The following is a 20745-nucleotide window of genomic DNA, read 5'->3' on the forward strand; positions in this document are numbered from 1 at the left end:
GGGAACAGGCATTTGATGCATCCTTGTGCTGACCGTGCGGATTCTTGGCATACTTGAAACAGCCATCAGGTGTAGGAGCGGTGTCCTACTGAAGGTCTGTCGAAGTCCAAAGGGTGGGTGTTCCTCCATCAACCTTGGCCATGCAGCTTGAGCTAGTTGCTGATGTGGTCGAGCACAGCCCAGATGCAGAGCTGGTGGTTGGGAATGCTTCTGCTGCAGGCATAGAGGATTCCACAAACCTGCACTCAATCTGCCTTTGCTCAGGCAGGAGCTTGGCTGTGGCCCTCGTAGTGAAGAGTCCACCAGGAGAGGAGTTCCCGGTCTGTCCTACAAGAGATGTGCACTAACTTGAATATAAGAAGCTCCACCAAAACTTGAGGAGGAACTTCTTTCCTGTGAGGGTGGCAGAGCCCTGGAAGAGGCTGCCCACGGAGGTGGTGGAGTCTCCTTCTCTGGAGACATTCAAACCCCACCTGGGCACGTTCCTGTGCAACCTGCTCTGGGTGGACCTGCTTTGGCAGGGGGTTGGACTAGATGATCTCCAGAGGTCCCTTCCCACCCCATGTGATTCTGTGCTGTTTACCATGGATTACTTGGAGACTTAGTGGATAATGGCAAAAACAATGGTTCCTATTTCAAGCAGGGGGACAGAGGGAACATTGTGGGAATACAATGGACGTTTACACCACGGTAGAAACCCTCTTATCTCTTGGAATTGATGGTTCTCGCATACATCTCATACAGCCTCCACTCAGCTCAAATGTTATTTGCCTTAACAACAACAAAATTGAAAGCGCTGTTGGGGAGGCACTGTCAAAGGCCGGGAGCTGTTTATTTGTTTTATATTAAACCATAAAATACACACATGCTCCGATCCATCCCAGCGCTGCCTCCCTTGTTGCCAGGAAGGCTGTAGCCATTAGGCTGGAGAGTCACATCATGCTCCCACAGAATCTGCTGCCCTCCCATCCTGGTGGATTTGCTCTCAACAGTTTGAAGTGGCACCACTTGAGCAAGAATTTGCAAGATCCTACCTACCATACGGGCTGCAGCTTTGTAGTTAAGAGCAATTCCCTGGAAGGTGGGTTTGAATTGGAGCTCCCTTCACCCGGTGGGTGGAAAGATGGAGCTGGTTTAAGTAGCGCTTTCTACTCAGAATCTTCTTCTAGGTTGGAAGGGACCTTAAAGATCATCTTGTCCAACCGTCAACCTAACTGACAAAAATAGACACCCACACAACAAACAAGGAGCATCACCATCACTAAACCAGACCTCCCAGCACTACATCAACCCGTCTTTTGAACACCTCCAGGGATGGGGCCTCAACCACCTCCCTGGGCAGCCCATTCCAATGGCTGAGAACCCTTTCAGTGAAAAAATTTTTCCTAATATCCAGCCTGAACCTCCCCTGGCGCAACTTGAGGCCATTTCCTCTCGTCCTGTCGCCTGTGACTTGAGAAAAGAGACCGACCCCCATCTCTCTACACCCTCCTTTCAGGGAGTTGTAGAGAGCAATAAGGTCTTCCCTCAGCCTCCTCTTCTCCAGGCTGAATAACCCCAGCTCCCTCAGCCTCTCCTCATCAGACTTATTCTCCAGACCCCTCACCATCTTTGTCGCCCTTCTCTGGACCCGCTCCAGCACCTCAATGTCTTTTTTATGGTAGGGGGCCCAAAACTGGACACAGCACTCAAGGTGAGGCCTCACCAGTGCCCAGGACAGGGGGGCGATCACCTCTCAGGCCCTACTCCCCACGCTGTTCCTGACCCAGGCCAGGATGCTGTTGGCCTTCTTGGCCACCTGGGCACACTGCTGGCTCCTGTTCAGCCCACAGGCCACCAACACCCCCAGGTCCTTTTCTGCCAGGCAGCTCCAGCCACTCTGCCCCCAGCCTGGAGCGCTGCAGGGGGTTGGTGTGACCCAAGGGCAGGACTTGGCACTTGGCCTCGAATGACGATGCTCTGCAAAAGGAGCAGCGCTATCCAAACTGTTGTTTTCATCCCAACCGATGATGAGAAATGCCTGTCTCCAGCTTGCTGGTTTCTGGGCAGCGGGCAAGGAGGGAGCTCTGGCTGGTTGGGAGCACGTCCTTGGAGGCATTTAGGTTGTGGGCACTCTCTGACGTGCACCGGAGGGAGGCAGCTGCCTTCGAAGCGCAGCGCAGAGCTGCCAGCTGCTCCCCGGCGGTGCGTCGGCCGCCTGTGCCCCTCAGCGGGGCAGTTTGGGGACACAAGCCGGCAGAGAGGAAGCAGCAGGCAGAGGGGTACGTCTGCAGGGGTGTCCCCATTGTCTGGAGATTAGGCTTTGGCGGAAGGAAGCAGCGGCACCGGTGACCTCCCGTGTTGCACAATGGCTCGTTGGCCGCAACTTTGTCTTTCCGCAGTTTGTGGGTTTCTTCTGCATGATGTGTTTAATTTGCTCCCCTGTCCCTCCCCTCCATAAGTCCTTTGAATGAGCGAAATCGAGGAGGGGGAGGAGAATAAAATGAAAACATGGGGTTTTGGTTTGTTTTGTTTTTTTTCCTAGAGGATTTTCAATCAAAATAATTTCGAATTACGGGATCAGAATGAATGTCATACTTCTATGTTAAGTACTTGCCTACTTTGTGGGATGTTTTGTACAGATTCTTCACTAAATTATCTTAGCTACTGTTGCTAGGTAACATTGTTTGCTTCATAGCATCAGAGAAATAAGAGGGTCAAAGGGAGCAATTTTGTGTTATTATCATCTGAGTTATACTAATAAGGTTTTCATTGTACATCTTAGAAATTTTTCCCCTTTTTTTTTTTTTCCCCCTTAGGGAACGTCATTGTCTATGGGAATACAATGGACGTTTACACCACGGTAGAAACCCTCTTATCTCTTGGAATTGATGGTCCTCGCATCCATCTGGTGCAGCCTCCTCTCAGCTCCAACGTTACTTGCCTTAACAACAACGAGATCGAAAGTGCTGTTGGGGAGGCACTGTCAAAGGCTGGCGTCTCTGTTTATTATGACAGTATCCTGGCACAGTGGAACGAAGGCGACGACCCAGACCTTATCACATGTGCTGCTTTCACTACTAATAGAAAACCGTTCAAATTGCAGTGTTCAGTAAGTATATGCTTTCATTGTGTTTCCTTCAGTCTGTTTTTTTAAGACAAAGACCATCACATTCAGATAGTCCCTCATGGGTTTATCTATTTTCTCATTGTCTCTAGAAGATTGAACATTCACTTGTTAGTCTACGGGATTTTTTTTTTTTAAAATCCAAGTAAAACCATTGTTAATGCTCTGAATGATTTGGATTAAAATGTATTTAAGTCACCTGACTCACAAATAGTTGTTCACTGCTGAGTGACAAATACTCTTGATTAATTTTCTAAATAATTCCAGAAATCCTTTTATTATTTAAATGCATCCTGTCTATAGTTATGTGCATTTGGTTAAGGTTTGATTTAGTCGTAGGAGAAGCCAATAATGTTGGGGTAGAGAGGCCCACTAGGTAACGTAATTAAAATATATTTTAAAATAGATTTTTCTCCCTCTACGTTAACAACTGCATTTTTGTTCATCTACAGTCTCAATATCTAAGTAAATTATATGCACACTCACAGGTGTGGCCCCACTGTGAGATTTGGGACAGGGTTTAGCCTTTTCTAATGGGGGCAATAGTTCTGGTTTTCTTTATTAGGCTTATCCATGTGAGTGAGCACTTCTAGTAGAGTCACTTCAACACGTGCACCTGTAGGAAGCCGTGTGGCCCCCTCAGTCCCCCCATTCCGGGCACCCTTCTCTGTGCAGCAAATCTATTGGAATTCCAGAAGGGAAGAGCTGTGTGGCTCCCCTGAGAGCTCCCCAGGAGTCACTGGTCCCTGCTGCCTCCCTGCACTGGAAAGCTCTAAATTACTGTGTTTTCCCAACCCTTTTCTTTTTCACGTATGGATAGTTAAGCCCTTCCCGATGGAGGTGAAGACCTTGTATAGCACTTTTATTGGCTAGCAGTCTCCTGACTTTGGTCCTCCTGTCAGTAGTGTTTTTATCCTTTCAGAGATGTCAGTGTGGTTCTTGTTCTTCCATCTTGGTATCCGTTCACCACCTCCCCATCAGCCCCCCCCTCTTTTCCCCACCTCCTTGCCTGGCGGTGCCATTCCTTCAAAACCCCATTTCCTCACGGTTTGTTTCTCTTGCTCTTTTTGTGCCCTCTGCCCATCCTCCTTCCAGCTGTGGTTCTTCCCTCTCGAGGTCTCTCTTACCCAGCCTTGAAGATGAGAGACGCGCAATTATTTGTGACGTCGGGGGCTTTATATTCTCCAAAAAAACCAATTCAGCTGTCTTGCAGGGCTCCTGTCTCTGCTGCTAGCTGCCTGGGAGGACAGGCTGAGAGGAGGAGCGGGCTCCGGAGAGCATCCTTCGCCAGGAAGGCAGCTGGGTTCACAAGGGAGCAGGCTGTGCAGGAATCGGCGCTGCAGCAGCAGCTCCGGGCCTTTTGGGATTTGAGCCAATATCAACTGTTGATTGGCAGTTCTTAGGGGCTTAATTTGTTGAGTCCTTGCAGGATAAAAACAACGGGAGAAAATCTCTTCTTTTCCTAAAGCAGCAGCCTCCCTCCCTCCCTCCCCTCCCGGGCTGACAGATGGCTCCCAGCCTGGAGGTTGCAGCCGTCCCCTCCCCTCCCCTCTGGTGACACCATCCTGCCTGTCAGTCGGCAGGACGTGGGGCTGTGTGGTCCCCTTACCCTCTTCGGGCAGAGTTTCCCTAATTTTGGGTGTACTAGATGGTTAGAATTGCCCTAACTGAGCACAGTTCATGGCTTGTGTTGTATACAAACAAGCCCGGAGGCTCTGGCTCCTCTGTCACACCAGCGGTACTAAAATTTCTAGCTCCCTTTGCTTCCCATCCCTTTTCTTCCAGCTCATCCAGTTGGTTGTGAGTATCCCCTTAGTCCACGGGAAAGCTCTTTGGTGGTGTAATTGGGTAATGCCTTTACCCAGGTCACAACCGTGTCCTCCCTGAGGCTGGCACTAAGGGAAGGACAGATGAGTGATGTCAGTTTGCCCTGATGCAGTTATGTGTCAGTCTGCTCAAGGTGCAGGCAGCAAGATAACACAAGGTAACTTTTCACCCTCCCTTCAGCCTGTACGGTAATATTTCTTGATGGAGGGCAGCAACATTCAACTTGCCATCTAATCCTTTTAAAAGCTGAGGGCAGCGATGAAGGAGAAAGCTCTTTATAAAGGCTCTGGAGCTTCACAAACGATATTGTACCGATGAGACGGTCAGTCTTCATCTGTACCCTTTGCAGACAATGATCTGTTTAAAACATCTCTCAACCCTGTCACTCTTAATACTTTTAACCCTCAACGTCCAGCCTGCACTCTTGCTTTGCTTTATTTTTGGGACCTTTGCTCTGCCAGCTCTCAGTTTATCCTCTCTCAGTCATTGTAGCTTCTGCCACTTCTGCCATCTGCAGCGCTCTGAGGGTCCTGGGGCAGGGACTGGTCTGTGCCTTTGTCCCCCCAGGTCCAAGCCTCGCTTTCTGCTCCTCATTTCTCATGTATCTGATCTGAGACACCGCCAGTTTGACCTTCCCCAGTGCCTCTTGTAGCTTCATCCCAACAGGCACTTTTTTTCTGAAGTGAGCACATTTTTTTTGTTCCAGATTTCAGATGGGCTTTTCGCCTCTTTAAGGTCCCTTTCAGGCAATGCAGAAGACCAAGTGAAATACGTAACAAGAGAGATGTCAGATGTGCATGATTGGAAATGGATTCCAAAGCTCCCCTCTGCTGATGGTGTGGAGCCTGCAGACAAAAAGGGGGCTGTGGGGGGACCCTGTGGTCCTCGCTCTCGCCCTGGGCTGGGTTTCAAAGCATCCCCCCACATTTTGCATGACGTGCACATCTGCTCCGGGCCGATGCCTGACGCTTCCAGCACCGCCTGCTTCGTAGCGCTTGTCGCCACGGTGCTGCCTCAGCCCCTGTTTTGGGGAGATGAGTGAGGGCTGATCTGCTTCCTCCTGTCCAAGGAGAGGGACGATGCAGGTGCCACGAGAAGACAAAAGAAGGGAATTACCGCTAGCTTTTTTCTTTGAGACTTAGGAGAAGAATTTAAGGATTTAGGGTGATTTTCTTTCAATGAACGCCCTTGAAATCTTCCTGTGGGGAAGACGAGCTCATGGCTTCAGTGGATGCTGGTCCCAAGATAGCTCTGTAAGGAGGAGTAAGCCAGCACAGGCAGTGTTTTCAAAGAATGGAAGTCGCATCTTTCTCAGCCCTCCAAAGGTATCTGCCATGCTCGTTACCAGATTCAATAATGGACTGCCAGAGGTACCGAGTGCTTACAGACACAGCCTCCTCTCTGCTCAGCTGGGTGATCTCCATGGATCCAGAGCTCTGCCCTGTCTCTGAGAGTGGTCAGCCCCAGGTGCTGCAGGCACAGGAGTTCCAAGTGCTAAGAAGTTACAGATTAACCTGCCTCCTAAAGCAAATGGTATCCAGATCTGGAATAGCTAGAGATGTGTTTCAGTCCTGACAAAGTTTGGATATGCTTCCCAAAATCTGCATCGCTATCAAGTATAATAAATCTAAATACGTTCCTTTTCATGAAAATCATGGAATCACGAAATTGTCAGAGTTGGAAGGGACGTCTAGAGATCATCTAGTCCAACTCCCCTGCCAAAGCAGGGTTGCCCAGAGCACATCACTCAGGAGCATCCACTGGGGCTTGAAGATCTCCAGAGAAGGGGACTCCACACCCTCCCTGGGCAGCCTGTGCCAGGGCTCTGCCACCCTCACCCCAAAGAAGTTCTTCCTCAGATTGGAGTGGAACTTCCCATGGTCCAGCTTGTGCCCATTGCTCCTCATCCTGTCACTGGGAACCACTGAAAAGAGTCCAGCTCCATCCTCCCTCAACCCACCCTTTAGATCCTTGGAAGCATGAATAAGGTCTCCCCTCAGCCTTCTCTTCTCCAGGCTCAAGAGCCCCAGCTCTCTCAGCCTTTCCTCATCAGGGAGATGCTCCGATCCCTCCATCATCTCTGTTGCCCTACGCTGGACTCTCTCCAGCAGTTCCCTGTCCCTCTTGAACTGGGGAGCCCAGAACTGGACACAGGATTCCAGTTGTGGCCTCCCCAGTGCAGAGCAGAGGGGGAGAATGACCTCCCTCCACCTCCTGGCCACACTCTTCCCTCTGCAGCCCAGGATCCCATTGGCCTCTTGGCCACAAGGGCCCATTGCTGGCTCATGGAGAGTTTACTCTCCACCAGGACCCCCAGATCCTTCTCCTCAGAAGTGCTTTCCAGAAGATCCACCCGTCACCTCTATTGGTGCCTGAGGTTCTTCCTCCCCAGGTGCAGGACCCTACATTTATACTTTATACCTCTCACAAGTATCTTGCCCTCCACAGCTTCCACTGGCTTCCTTCTGCTGCTGTAGTTGGAATGAGAATGACATTCCCTCTGAACAATTTGAATTTCCTGTCTTTTTCATTGAATATCCCTCTGCTGGTAGCCATAGTAATATAGTTTGGTAAACAGTTAGGCACAAGAGTTGGAAAAATGTCTGTAACATACAGTTATCCGGCTAAAATGCAAAGTAAATTGTACTTTTCCATTGCTTAGTTTTTCAGTTTGGCTTGAGCATTTGAAAGAAGAAAACCAACTTCATAAAGAGTTCAAGCCTCTTTTTTAATGCTTATACTAAACCAGAAAATATGCACATCCACTCAGGCTAGTTGATATAGTTAATATTAGAATTTTTAAAACAAAATAATAACCAGACGTAGATGAGGCTGGTAATTTTCCACTCTACTGTCTTTTTTTTTTTTTTTAATTTTAGTAGCTGTAAATACTGGGTCAGACGGATTTATCTGTGTATATAAAATCACATTTTATTTCATGTTCTTATTTTTTAAAATAAATAACATTCAGAATGAACTGTAGGCTTTGATTTATTAAATTAGCCAGTCAGTATTGTATAATAACCTACGCTTATTTATGTCTCTTTTTTAGGCATTTTTTAGCTTTGCCTACAGGACAGTGGATTATGAAACCTTTAAGGCAATTAATGATGCTTGCCTTGTTTTTGATGGAAGACTTGTGATCGATAACGAATTCCGTACTAATGATGTCAGTATCAGGGCTGCAGGTCCTTTAACAAAGTACTCCAGGAGATATTATGTAGGTGAATGGACACACAGCAACTGCAGTTCAAAAGAGATTGGCTTTGAGCTTGCTGCATCTATGCTGAGTCTCTTTGATCCAGCTCCTAAGCTCTCTTCTGAGCCACCAGAAGGCACAGACAGACTCATCCCCATGTACAACAACTGTAAAATTAAAGGTATGGATTTCTGTCATACTTTCATACCCTCTTTAGATTTTTTGCTGTTATATTATGAGGGTAGGTCCGTCTCACCTAAGATGCCATCTAAGGGCAGTAAAGTCCTCAAAGCTCCTAATATAGTCAGTGGAGAGAGGTGAGTTGCAATAAAAGCTGCCACTGTCAATTTTTTCAAATAGTAGACCAAGTTGTGCTTTCATTTGCAGTAAATATGGAGTGTTTCCAGTGAAACTCAGTGTCTTTATTCCAAGTTCAAGATCAATAAAACTAGAATCAGAACTTTTCAGTGTGTGGGTACTGCAGCGGTATGTGTGACAGTATCAAAGGAGTACCAAGTTTATAACATGAAGTTCACTAAAACAAAATAAGGTCCTTGTTTTCTATTTAGAGCCACTTAGTAAAAAACAACAACAACAACAAAAAAGATTATGGGAGAAGGAGAGCAAGCCAATACTTTATTTTTCTCTTTGTTTATGATTTAATAAATCTCGTATTTTCATTTCTGGCAGGGGGTGTTCTTCCTGGAGGTTATATTTACTTGCATATTTCCAAACCAGAAATCCCCACCCGCTTGGACTTAGAACTTGCACTGTGTGACTATGTAAGTTACATTATTTAACTTTTCTTTGTTTTCTCCTCCATTTTGAAAGATGTTGTTATTTAGGATAGCACAGGTATATGCATTAGTACAATGCATCTTAAAAAATACCTTGAGTAAGCATGGGTTTAAGTATGTATTTAAAGATCTTCCTGAGCTGGGACTTGTGAGTAAACGTTGGAATGGAACAAATCACATAAAATCAAATCTCTGTGATTATTTGAAAATATTGCATTTATTTAAATGTAAATTCACTGTCATATTGTAAATGTGGAATACATACAGATAGGATTGTCTGATTAACTTCTTTACTGCAGTTCTTAATTCCTTTGCCATTAAGTCACCCTAAACTGAAGGGGGTTTTTTGGTTCTTGAGGGCAGGATATACTTGTTCAAGCCCTAATTCCCTGAACTTTTCATTACTATTTGTAGCACTTTGGGTTCAAATAGCACTCCGATGGGGCACTACGGCTCAACTCCTTGACCCTCTTTTTCCAGAATTGGTGGCTTAGTGCTGTGCCCAGTTCCTGAGCCGTTTGTCTCCGAACTGGTTGGGAGGTTATTCCATTGCCACGTCCTCAGTACCTCTCCTTTTCAGAATGGCTTTATTTTTGTTTGATTCCGTAGAGAGAGAGAGAAAAGTCGTTTTCCCATTCGTATGGAAGACGTTGCTTTTGAAGTTCCAAGCACATATTTAATGCATGGCACCTGAGTGTAGGGCTGGTATTTGCCATCAGACTTGCGTATGAACAAATCCAGGCAGCTAAGCCTGGGTGCACTGTATAAATCAGGTACAGCTGGTGAACAAGGATGAATTGCATAACTACCTGAACCTCTTAGGTGTTTGTTTCCATGCTTTCTGATATTTGGCCTACTTAAAAGATGCACAATCTCTATAAAGAGGACATAGGACAGTATTAGCTCAATTTCACTAAAACATGCCTTAGCACTTAACCTCTTTCCTCCCTGGAATAAGGTGCTATAAATGCATGATAAAGCCTCGCAGTCTATCAGTGAAATTCAGTTGATTTCTAGACTAGTAGGAAAAGAATATATTCTGGAAGGGATGCTCCATACTTTGCTGCTAGGAAATAGCTAGTGCTGCAACCATAAACGTTGTCTTTGAACAGGAAAGAGGGAAGCACTTCACACAGTTGGGCTACACAGGAGATAGTCCCGTGATACAAAAGTGGAGATGCTTCTCTTACTGGAGAACCTGATTTGTGAAACACGAAAAGGACTAGATTCATGTATTTTTAAAGCCAGAAAGGACCATCCGCCTGGGCAAGCTCCTGTGTCATACAGATTATAACTTTTTCCTTAGGGATTTCTGCATCAAGCCCATTCTTGTAGCTGATGGGAAGAGTGGCTTTTAAAAGACTACTTCAGTGCTGATTTTAAAACTCAGACAGCAATGATCTAGAGAAAGAAATTATTTTTTTTTAGAAAGGATTCCATGCTTTGAGGGAAGGAATCAAAGCATGGCTCACCTTGTTTTCCAGTTTTGCAGATGCAGGATGAGTTGTCCAAAGCAGCATGTGCTGGGAAGCAGAAAGGTCTATCAGAGAGAGAAAAATTGGTTTTGTCACTCCAAATTTGTAGAACATTGTTAGAATTCTTTTGCTGCAGATTTGATTACCTGCTGTCTGAAAAGGGAACATCTTTAAAGCCACTCCAGAAACTTCATGTAAATCCTCAAAGAATTTCCTGAGGAAGAAGTAAGAGAAGCTACTGAAATGTATTAGATGAGAGATGTGGAAGTAACAAAGGTTACTGTAGCCTAGCAACAGGTTTTAGAAATATATAAAACTGGAGCATGAATACAGCTTTAAAAAATAGCTTCAAGCTATTCGATCATCCCACTGCAATGTGATGTTTGAAACAAATTCTAACATTTTTGTCTTTTATTAAGTAATTGATTTAATTAGCTGAAACGAAATGCTATAGTTTGAGCATCAACAGCCAACATTTTTATTCTTTTATTGATAGTTGGTGTTAGCAACACTTGGCAGCCCCCGTTCAAATTAGTAAGAGGGAGTCACTAAGATTCTAAATCATATATATGTGAATGTGTTTGTGGGTCTATATACACACACACATATATACATATATATGTAATGTAATTATATGCATTTTTTAAGGCAATAGTAATCATTTAAAAGTCTAGAACATAGCCAAAGAAAATAGGCCAAGAGATCAAGCCCAGCCTCCTGCTGTTGCAGGCAACCCTCTAGTACGTAGTGCCATTTATAAAACGTAGAAGTTTGGTTTAGTACTGAACAGGGTCCTTCCTGGTATTTCTTTCCTTTTTGGAACGTTCTGACTACTGGAAAAGTTCTACACAAAGCCCAAAATGCTTAATTGGTATGTGATAATATTTTAGGTTGTAACATTGAAGTTTGCTTGTGATTGATTAATGTGGTAGCATCAACCCTCTGCCTACAATCGTATAGCTTCTACGATGGGACATAACTCTGGCCTCTGCAGACATACCGTTTGCATATACATATTTAAAAATATATATGTATAGTTATAAATCTGGTCTCCTGACCCCCAGCTGCTGTTCCAGGGGGTCACACATCTCCCATGGATCCTGTGTTATCGGGTGGCCCCCAGAACCTTAGGTGGCTCAAAGGGCATTTGGGATTGGGCAACCAAAGCCCGTGCTGCACACACGGTTGTGTGCTGCACACTTTTGTGTGTCTTGTTAATGAAGGTCTAAACCACACAGAAAATCTTTGTGTCCAAACCATAGCAAAGTGCCTGTGACCAGGAATGGGTATTCCTGTTTTAAAATCAACAACTTTTTTTTTTTTTTTTTTTTTTTTTTTTTGAGAAATGGTAAAATATCAGCTAGGAAACTCTAGCTGAGCCTGTACCTATGCCAAGTCAGGTGTTTGTTCCATCTCTACAGCTTTCCTTATATTTTCTGTTCCAGGGAATGGAGATTATAACTGGAGAGGCAAGACATGGGAATTATTTCAGGATGCATACCAACATGTATAATATGGTAGAAAGCATCACCTGCTTTTCAAAGGAACCCTTTCCTGTCTCCAACTACATTTGCTTGTATGGACAGCATGAGCGTCTTCTTAATGATCTCTACTTCCGCTGGAATGAAGGGCAGATTACAGATCTTTACAGGTAAGAGAAACTCAACATTGGGCATAAATCTATATTCTGGCAGAATTTTAGTTTTATTTTATTACGGTCTGTCTTCTGGCCATTTTCCCTTCGAACAAAGATAGATTTTTAAAAAAATAAATCATTTTCTATTATTTGGCAAAATTATCAGTGGTAATGCAAGCCCTGAAGACCTTCCTGGAAAGAGCTCTGTGTCTGAGATTTATTTAGAGAAGGAGCAGTGGTTTACTTAACCATCTTCCATCTGAAAGAGCATTTCAGTATTTGTATAACTTTTGCTTAGAATATTCAGTAGGTTTAACTCATTAAGCTGAGCCTGAACAATCCTTTTTTTTCCTGAAGATTCATACTTGAAAGTCACTTTTCAAAGCCAGTATTTTTGTCACTTTGAATCAAATTTTTAAGCCAAAGGTTTCTACGGGGGAATTTAAATCACACATGATGCTAGTCACACTCAACAACTTGCCTGACGATAAAAACAAACCCTAAGGTTTATCCTCTAGACTGTCTTCTCTCTGTAAGGGAGTTCTTTTAATTTAATTTTATAGCTGAAGACTCTGTCAGGACTCTGCGGATTTAGTGGAGATTCCCCACCCAACCTGCAGGACTTCTCCCACCACAGCACTTTGCAGGTCTCACAGATTTTGGGAGGGGCTCCCCTCTGCCTGCTGAGCCCAAGCGGGCACAGGGCAGTCCTGGGGACCAGGGCTTTCAAAGGGAGGACTGAGGTTCTCTCAAGTACTGGGAGAGGCTAAAGCATCTGCCTAGTTCTAGCCAAGATTTATGTGCTGTCTCCTCTGAGAGAATTTTTCATTGCTTTTAGAAATGCAAACTTAATTAAAGAAGTGTATGGAGAGAGGAGTAGCTGAAAAAAACGCCATCTACCATATCTTTAATCTTTTGCTGCTCCTTCAGAATTTCATATCTTAATAAAATTACCTGGCCTGAAAACTCAAACTTATTTTATTCCTCATGCCACAGTGAAAACAAGTGCTTTGGAGGTCAAGCTTGATTAAAAAAAAACACCACAACAAAGCAAACCAACCAAGCAACATCAACAAAAACCAAACAACAACCCCCCGAAAAAAACCCACCCAATCCCCCCCAAAAAACCACAACCAAACAAAAAAAAAAAACGGCCTTGAGTTTCTTTCATGGGGTAGAATACTTTGAGCATGTAACTGAAACAAGTGGTAAAGAAGAAATTGGTGATACATCTTATTTTGATTTTCATTTTTAAAAATCCCTCATAGGTGGTTGCTTGGGAACCTAAATTGTCACAGCTAGAGAAGCACTGCCTTGCCTAAGCTGGTTTAGAGACAGAAAGCCAAGCACAGCAACAAATGCTCAATTTTTGTCATGGTACAAAGCTGATAGTGGTGCCTTAGAAGTCTCCTGGTCTGGTTATGTTATATTTATAACTGATTTGAAGAAAGTCATGAATGGTAGCGAGATTTTCAGATTAAACCATGTTATTTAGGTGACCATTTTTTGTTGCAAGGGATGTCCTACGGTCCAAAACTTTGCGTGATAACAGCAATCTGCTGGTTCAAAATTCTGTAGGAATGAAGCACCTGATAGCTTGAGACAAGGACTTAAAAGCCTCTGAATTCCTGTACTTCTTCCTCTGGCTTTTGCACTTCTGCTGGTTCAGTGTCAAAAAGCTTCTCCAGGCTTCTCCCAATTCTTACGAGGTGTTTCGCAGTCCTCTTCCTGCACCCTCTCCTCATCCTAAATATTACAGAGTCTAGCTCCTCAGTTTTTTTCCTTCTCATCTTATCCTGAAAGATAGGATGAACCCAAATGTCAATTGGGAGGTTTAAAAGTTTCTGGGACAAAAACGCTTCTTGACAAATTTCACTTCAGGAGACTGTTGTATGCCTCTGCTGAGAGGAGTGGGGAACTCCTGAATTATTGCTCCTACAGGGATTGATTTTGATTTATAGTAAATGTTGGTTTTGTTTTACGAGAGAGGAATGGCACACAGCAAATGTAAAGCTCACGCGAAGGGTATATTGTCAATAGGTGTTAAGTAGGAACTGAAGGAGGATGACATAATTGTATGAGATACGGGCTAAGATGACAGATAATTTTCTTTCCTTGTCACAGCTGATGCTGATCAGCTAATACATTTCAAGCACTGGAAGAAACTCAATATTCAGGCTGTGGCAAGGTATCGTCGGTCTTTTTCATGGTGTTTCAATATGCAAACCCAGCTGTGACCTAATCTTTTCTGTGAACCACAAATGTTGCCAGATGCATACACCTCTGTCGTTTGCCCAGATGAGTTACAGTGTCAGTTGTTATATGTACTAGCAAGTTTCACACCAGTATCAACATCGGGAAGAAGAAATCATCTTGCCTTTGGGATTTGTGCCTGCAACACAAATAGTGGTGTTTTCCTGCCCTTGATAAATGCAGCATTTGCTCCCTTCCTCTCCGTTGCTGCATGTTGGACGTGCAGCCCAGCCCCAGGACCTCAGTGCAGCTGCACCCGCCTGCACTCTTGATAGCGACCCACACAGATTTTGAAGAGGTGAGACATTAACTTTCTGAACAAACAGCCCATTTCTTCACGAGAGAAATGAAGAATGTATTAGCCTCCTTTGCTCTCATGATCGTGATAGGATCCCCACGCAGTGCCCAAGCTGATTGGGGGATTGAAAGTAAGATCGAGTCCTGAGCATCCGTAGAGATTTTAAAAATCTCAGGAGAGGTGAAGATCGCAGTGATGATCTGTGAATAGGATGAGTCAGGCCAGTCAATATTGTAAGAGTAAGGAGTGCAGCTTTATCTGCTGGCAGCATATACACTCGTTAGGGGAGTCATCAGCTCCTGCAAGACTGCTTCTATCTTAGCTGGTCTTGGCTTAGCAGGATCTGGAGTTGAGGGTCCTCTCACATCCACGTACTTACAGGCACCGTGACCCATGTGTCCGGGGGGTCTGGCTGGGATCACTAGTGTGCCCCACAGAGGGACACTGCTTATCAGGTCCTCGTCACCTCTCTTGAGCTCTTCTTAGTGATGGTGAACTAATTTTGGACTTGTCTTTTACAGCCTTTAGATGTGGATGTTGAATCTTTTGTCTCATTATTTTATCTCACCTCTCATTAGCCCATGGCAAAATTCCTGAATTACGGTTGCCAGGTTCTTCTTATCTGGTTATTTTATTGCCTCCACTCCTGTTTGTCATCTTCTTTATACCTTATCTTTAGATAGGTTTGTTTCCTTCTCTTGCTATTTGGTCATTTGAATGAAATCACATATGTTGCTCTTGCAGCAATTAACATATACTGTTCTTTAGTCCTTGCTCACTTGTTTCTTCCAGTGCTTTCACACGTGTGCACAGACACACACATACATTTCCATTCACATCAGTCTTGATCTTTCTGTTAGAAATGTCTATACAATGAGGAGGATGGATTCTCTGGCTAGTTCACAAGGTGGGAGACAGAAGAGCAACCCACTGCAGTGAAGGAAAGCCCTTTTGCCAAGGCAGAGCGACAGGATTAGTGAGAAAAGGATGAGACAGTGAGAGGAGGAAGCAAACTACCTGCAGTCCCCACCTGACAGTCCTAGCACAAAGCAAACTGGCACAGGAAATTACTTCTTTCAGGAGGAGGTAGAGCAATGGAAAAAGCCTGGCCATACTATGTAGTCTCCTAATATATAATGTCATATCACATCATATATACAATACATATACAGCCACATAACACAATGTTCTAGACAGTGTACATATGTATGTACAATATACCACAACATACAGTGTTAAAACCTAGCCATGAGAAGACTATCAGAAAACCATTAAACTGAAAAATGTTTTAGCATCTCTTGTGAGATGAAGATTGTCTTGAGGCTTTGATGTAGATAAAAAGCGGTGTCTGGTCTTCTTTTGGCAAGGAGTATGAAAATGCATTTGTTGATTTCTATGTCTGCGATAAAAAGAAGAAAAACTCCTTCCAAGATCTGAAGGGAGCTCCAGGAGAGCTGGGGAGGGACTCTTTGTCAGGGAGTGCAGTGACAGGACAAGGGGGAACGGTTTTAAATTGGAAGAGGGGAGATTTAGATGAGATACCAGAAAGAAATTCTTTGCTGTGAGGGTGGTGAGACCCTGGAAGAGGTTGCCCAGAGAAGCTGTGGCTGCCCCATCCCTGGAGGGGTTCAAGGCCAGGCTGGATGGGGCTTGGAGCAACCTGGTCTGGTGGGAGGTGTCCCTGCCCAGGGCAGGGGGGTTGGAACTGGATGATCTTTAAGGTCCCTTCCAACTCTGACCATTCTATGATTCTATGTTTTGGGAGGTGTTCACAGGGTCTGTAATGATCTCACATGACCGTGTGAATGCAAACCTGATGTTAGGACTGAATGTCTCTCTTTGACTTTGAAAAAATTCCTTTTAAGCTTGTACACATTGCACTTACATCCACTTGCAGTATCTTCTAGCAAGATGTGAAGTGACACTAGTGAAAAGAAAATGTAGACCGTGGAAAATGTTGTGGTTTGTTAGTTAAGCTTCTAAACTTGCTGGTTTGAAACTTTTGTTCCCCTCCTCCCTTCTTTATGCCTCTATTTTGGGGAGGGCCTTCCTATAAGGCAAGAAAGTACAGTGTTTTAATCTTTTGGTCTGCATTTAGATTTCCCAGCATGGCATCTAGTTTCAGGAATGGACGCAGTAGAACAGCTGTCACCTGGGAGCTAATTTATTTCTGTGTAGCATGCAAATTATCTTTTAAATAATTAGAGACTGCACCTAGCAATGAATTTCCTCACTGATTTGCGTTCAGTATAAGGGCTGAAAGTTAACCCCATGATACCGGATTTCCTGACCATAATGTGCCAGTGCCACTTTCAAATTAGCAGTAACAACAGGCCCTCAGGATCCAGCTCACTTGAAGAAGTAACCCCTTCCAGTTGCGGCTAATGGTAACAATGAGATAAATAACATTTCCTTTTGATGAGAGACAAGTTCCATTGATTTCAGTATGAGTTCAACGTGATTAAAAGCTGCAGGACTTGACCCACAACCAAACAGGTTGCCCAGGGAGGTGGTTGAGGCCCCATCCCTGGAGATATTCAAGGAGAGGCTCGACGAGGCCCTGGGCAACCTGGTCTAGTTGGGGGTGTCCCTGCTGACTGCGGGGAGGTCGGACTAGATGACATTTGGAGGTCCCTTCCGGCCTGGACAATTCTATGATTCTATGATTCTATATAATGTCATATCATATCATATATACAATACATATACAGCCACATATAATGTCATATCACATCATATATACAATACATATACAGCCACATAACACAATGTTATAGAGAGTGTACATATATATGTACAATATACAACAACATACAGTGTTAAAACCTAGCCATGAGAAGACTATCAGAAAACCATTAAACTGAAAAATGTTTTAGCATCTCTTGTGAGATGAAGATTGTCTTGAGGCTTTGATGTAGATAAAAAGCGGTGTCTGGTCTTCTTTTGGCAAGGAGTATGAAAATGCATTTGTTGATTTCTATGTCTGCGATAAAAAGAAGAAAAACTCCTTCCAATATCTTTGAAGGGAGCTCCAGGAGAGCCGGGGAGGGACTCTTTGTCAGGGAGTGCAGTGACAGGACAAGGGGGAACGGTTTTAAATTGGAAGAGGGGAGATTTAGATGAGATACCAGAAAGAAATTCTTTGCTGTGAGGGTGGTGAGACCCTGGAAGAGGTTGCCCAGAGAAGCTGTGGCTGCCCCATCCCTGGAGGGGTTCAAGGCCAGGCTGGATGGGGCTTGGAGCAACCTGGTCTGGTGGGAGGTGTCCCTGCCCAGGGCAGGGGGGTTGGAACTGGATGATCTTTAAGGTCCCTTCCAACTCTGACCATTCTATGATTCTATGTTTTGGGAGGTGTTCACAGGGTCTGTAATGATCTCACATGACCGTGTGAATGCAAACCTGATGTTAGGACTGAATGTCTCTCTTTGACTTTGAAAAAATTCCTTTTAAGCTTGTACACATTGCACTTACATCCACTTGCAGTATCTTCTAGCAAGATGTGAAGTGACACTAGTGAAAAGAAAATGTAGACCGTGGAAAATGTTGTGGTTTGTTAGTTAAGCTTCTAAACTTGCTGGTTTGAAACTTTTGTTCCCCTCCTCCCTTCTTTATGCCTCTATTTTGGGGAGGGCCTTCCTATAAGGCAAGAAAGTACAGTGTTTTAATCTTTTGGTCTGCATTTAGATTTCCCAGCATGGCATCTAGTTTCAGGAATGGACGCAGTAGAACAGCTGTCACCTGGGAGCTAATTTATTTCTGTGTAGCATGCAAATTATCTTTTAAATAATTAGAGACTGCACCTAGCAATGAATTTCCTCACTGATTTGCGTTCAGTATAAGGGCTGAAAGTTAACCCCATGATACCGGATTTCCTGACCATAATGTGCCAGTGCCACTTTCAAATTAGCAGTAACAACAGGCCCTCAGGATCCAGCTCACTTGAAGAAGTAACCCCTTCCAGTTGCGGCTAATGGTAACAATGAGATAAATAACATTTCCTTTTGATGAGAGACAAGTTCCATTGATTTCAGTATGAGTTCAACGTGATTAAAAGCTGCAGGACTTGACCCACAACCAAAGGAAAACCTGGACCCACCAGGGCTGCTAGTCCCATGCCAGGGAAGGAAGCCCCTCGGCCCCAAATTTGCAAGACCTACAGTCTGATGCCCCCAGTCACACTAATACCCATGATGTGCATTCAGCCTGCTGCCCTTTAAGGCTTTAAGTTCCTAAGTTCATACATTTATCAGCCTAGCAAGCAGTAACCGAAAAAGCCAACATAAAGTCATCTGACTGTTCTGCCACTTGGGTACAAGATGCACTAGCACACTTGAGAGTGCAAGCTTTTAGTGAGTTAGGTGCTCCTTCTCCCTATCACAGTATTTTCACAGCTCACTGAAAGCCTCAAATGCTTTTGAATTAATTTTTTTTTTTTTTCAGGGGAACAATGCTTTTAGCTCTCATAGTTAAACCAGCCACCACTGCATCTGATGGAACTGAAGAGTTTTAAAGTTTCTTTTCCTTCCTCCTTTAGCAGACAGGTACTATTGACGTTTTCAAAGGAGATCTTGGTGCAACTCTACCCCGGCACAGTTCAAAGAAATGCCCCTCAGAATGCCTGGCTGCCTTATCTGTGGTCCCAGAGACAGAGATATTAATGTGCTAACGAGAGATATTAGGCTTTTTCAAAAATAATTGCCTATAGTTACGCTTTTGCAGCCATATTTGGCCTTGATCCCCATGGGCATGGGGCACTCCAGCTTAATTCAGAGTAGTGTCCGAGTGGGCTCAGTTCATTACTTCGTTAAACACCAATTTAAGAGCCAATGGTTTGGTTTCTACCCGTGCAAACAGCAGCTGAGGAAATAGGCTGTTAAACCAGAAGATGACCACATCCAGTCTAACAGCTGTCTCCTCTGACTGCACCCGCAGCGGGATGCACTTCATCCCTCTGACTCTTTGATAGGATGCCAAGGTCTACTGAGCAAATTGTCGGGGCCTTGGACGGGCAATATTTATGGACCAAGGAAAGTCTCATCCTCACCTGTCATTGTGCTACAAGAAAAAGGCACCACTGCCATCAGTGATGACTGTCACCCTTCCGTCTGCCTCATGCCACCGCGGTCGGTGTACTCACTCCCTCTGGGCCTTCAGCCTTTACGGTCCTGAGCAGAGAGGTTTTACAGTGCAGTTGTCTGATGTCAGGGCAGGCAAAACCATAGGAACCAAAGACACAGTATCCTAAAGCCAAGGGTTTTGGATACAAACCTTTTATGTCACCTGGAAATTTAACAGCATTACTCCCTAGACTTGCAATCCACTTCAGGAAGGAGTTTCTGCAATTTTTATTAATTTCCTATAAGGTTGCATCACAAAAAGGCTCAACCGGAATTTGAGCATCCAAGAGTGAAGCTCTTTCCAACAAGGGAGACTTCTGTTGAAGGAATCCAGTAGGTTTCACATGAAATGTCCCCTGTACCACACTCCTTCCCTTCCCTCAGAGGTCTCCGGTGCTCACTTGAAAGCTTTTTTCCATTGCCATAGCAGCAGATAAAAGAGCGAGGTAGGGTGAGAGCTCTGGAATATTTTCTTTTCTTTTTAAGCTTATAGATTTGTTACTGGTCATAAGTGCTCCACACTGCTTCACAGAGGAGGAATGGAACCAGCCAGTTACACCCTTTTGTATTCTCCCAAGATGAAGGTGACTGCAAGGCAGTTGCCAAGTTATGGAATGTGTCCACAGAGCGGTGGAATCTCCCTCTGCTGCATCTTAACTACAAAATGGATAATTAGAGGGGTCTCCTGATACTTGGCAACCAAATGGATGCTCACTGGCATCATGCCTTTAATATGAGAGAAGTGCTTCATGTAGGCTTCATTTGGCATTAATGAGAACCAAATCTACAGACTTTACATACAAAAATCTGGCCCGCTAGTTTCTAGAATACTTAAGTAGCTCGTTTATCAAATTAGGTGTGAGTGGGTTTTTTACTTGGGATTTTGTGTTCCTGTATTAATGAACTTGTTTTCACTCATGGCTTACAGAAGATGCTGGTTGCATCAAGTTGATGTGGCAGTACTAGTGATGATGAGGGAAAGGAGTACCACTGCTGCCTGACAGCGGGTGCAGCAAAGGCAGCATCACTGGAGAAAA

The 20745-nt window shown here is 44.4% G+C and overlaps 1 protein-coding gene across 1 annotated transcript in view; it reads left to right on the plus strand.

Moving 5' to 3' along the window:
• CFAP61 (cilia and flagella associated protein 61) overlaps positions 1 to 20745 on the plus strand; it is a 131393-nt gene that overhangs the window by 85374 nt on the left and 25274 nt on the right. The window contains exons 21-24 of the mRNA XM_014962466.1: positions 2799 to 3091; positions 7986 to 8313; positions 8823 to 8914; positions 11850 to 12055. Coding sequence (XP_014817952.1) covers positions 2799 to 3091; positions 7986 to 8313; positions 8823 to 8914; positions 11850 to 12055 — 919 coding nt within the window. The remainder of the gene's footprint in view (positions 1 to 2798; positions 3092 to 7985; positions 8314 to 8822; positions 8915 to 11849; positions 12056 to 20745) is intronic.

The sequence above is a fragment of the Calidris pugnax genome, unplaced genomic scaffold, assembly GCF_001431845.1.
Source record: "Calidris pugnax isolate Ruff unplaced genomic scaffold, ASM143184v1 scaffold147, whole genome shotgun sequence".
NCBI classification, from domain to species: Eukaryota; Metazoa; Chordata; class Aves; order Charadriiformes; family Scolopacidae; genus Calidris; species Calidris pugnax.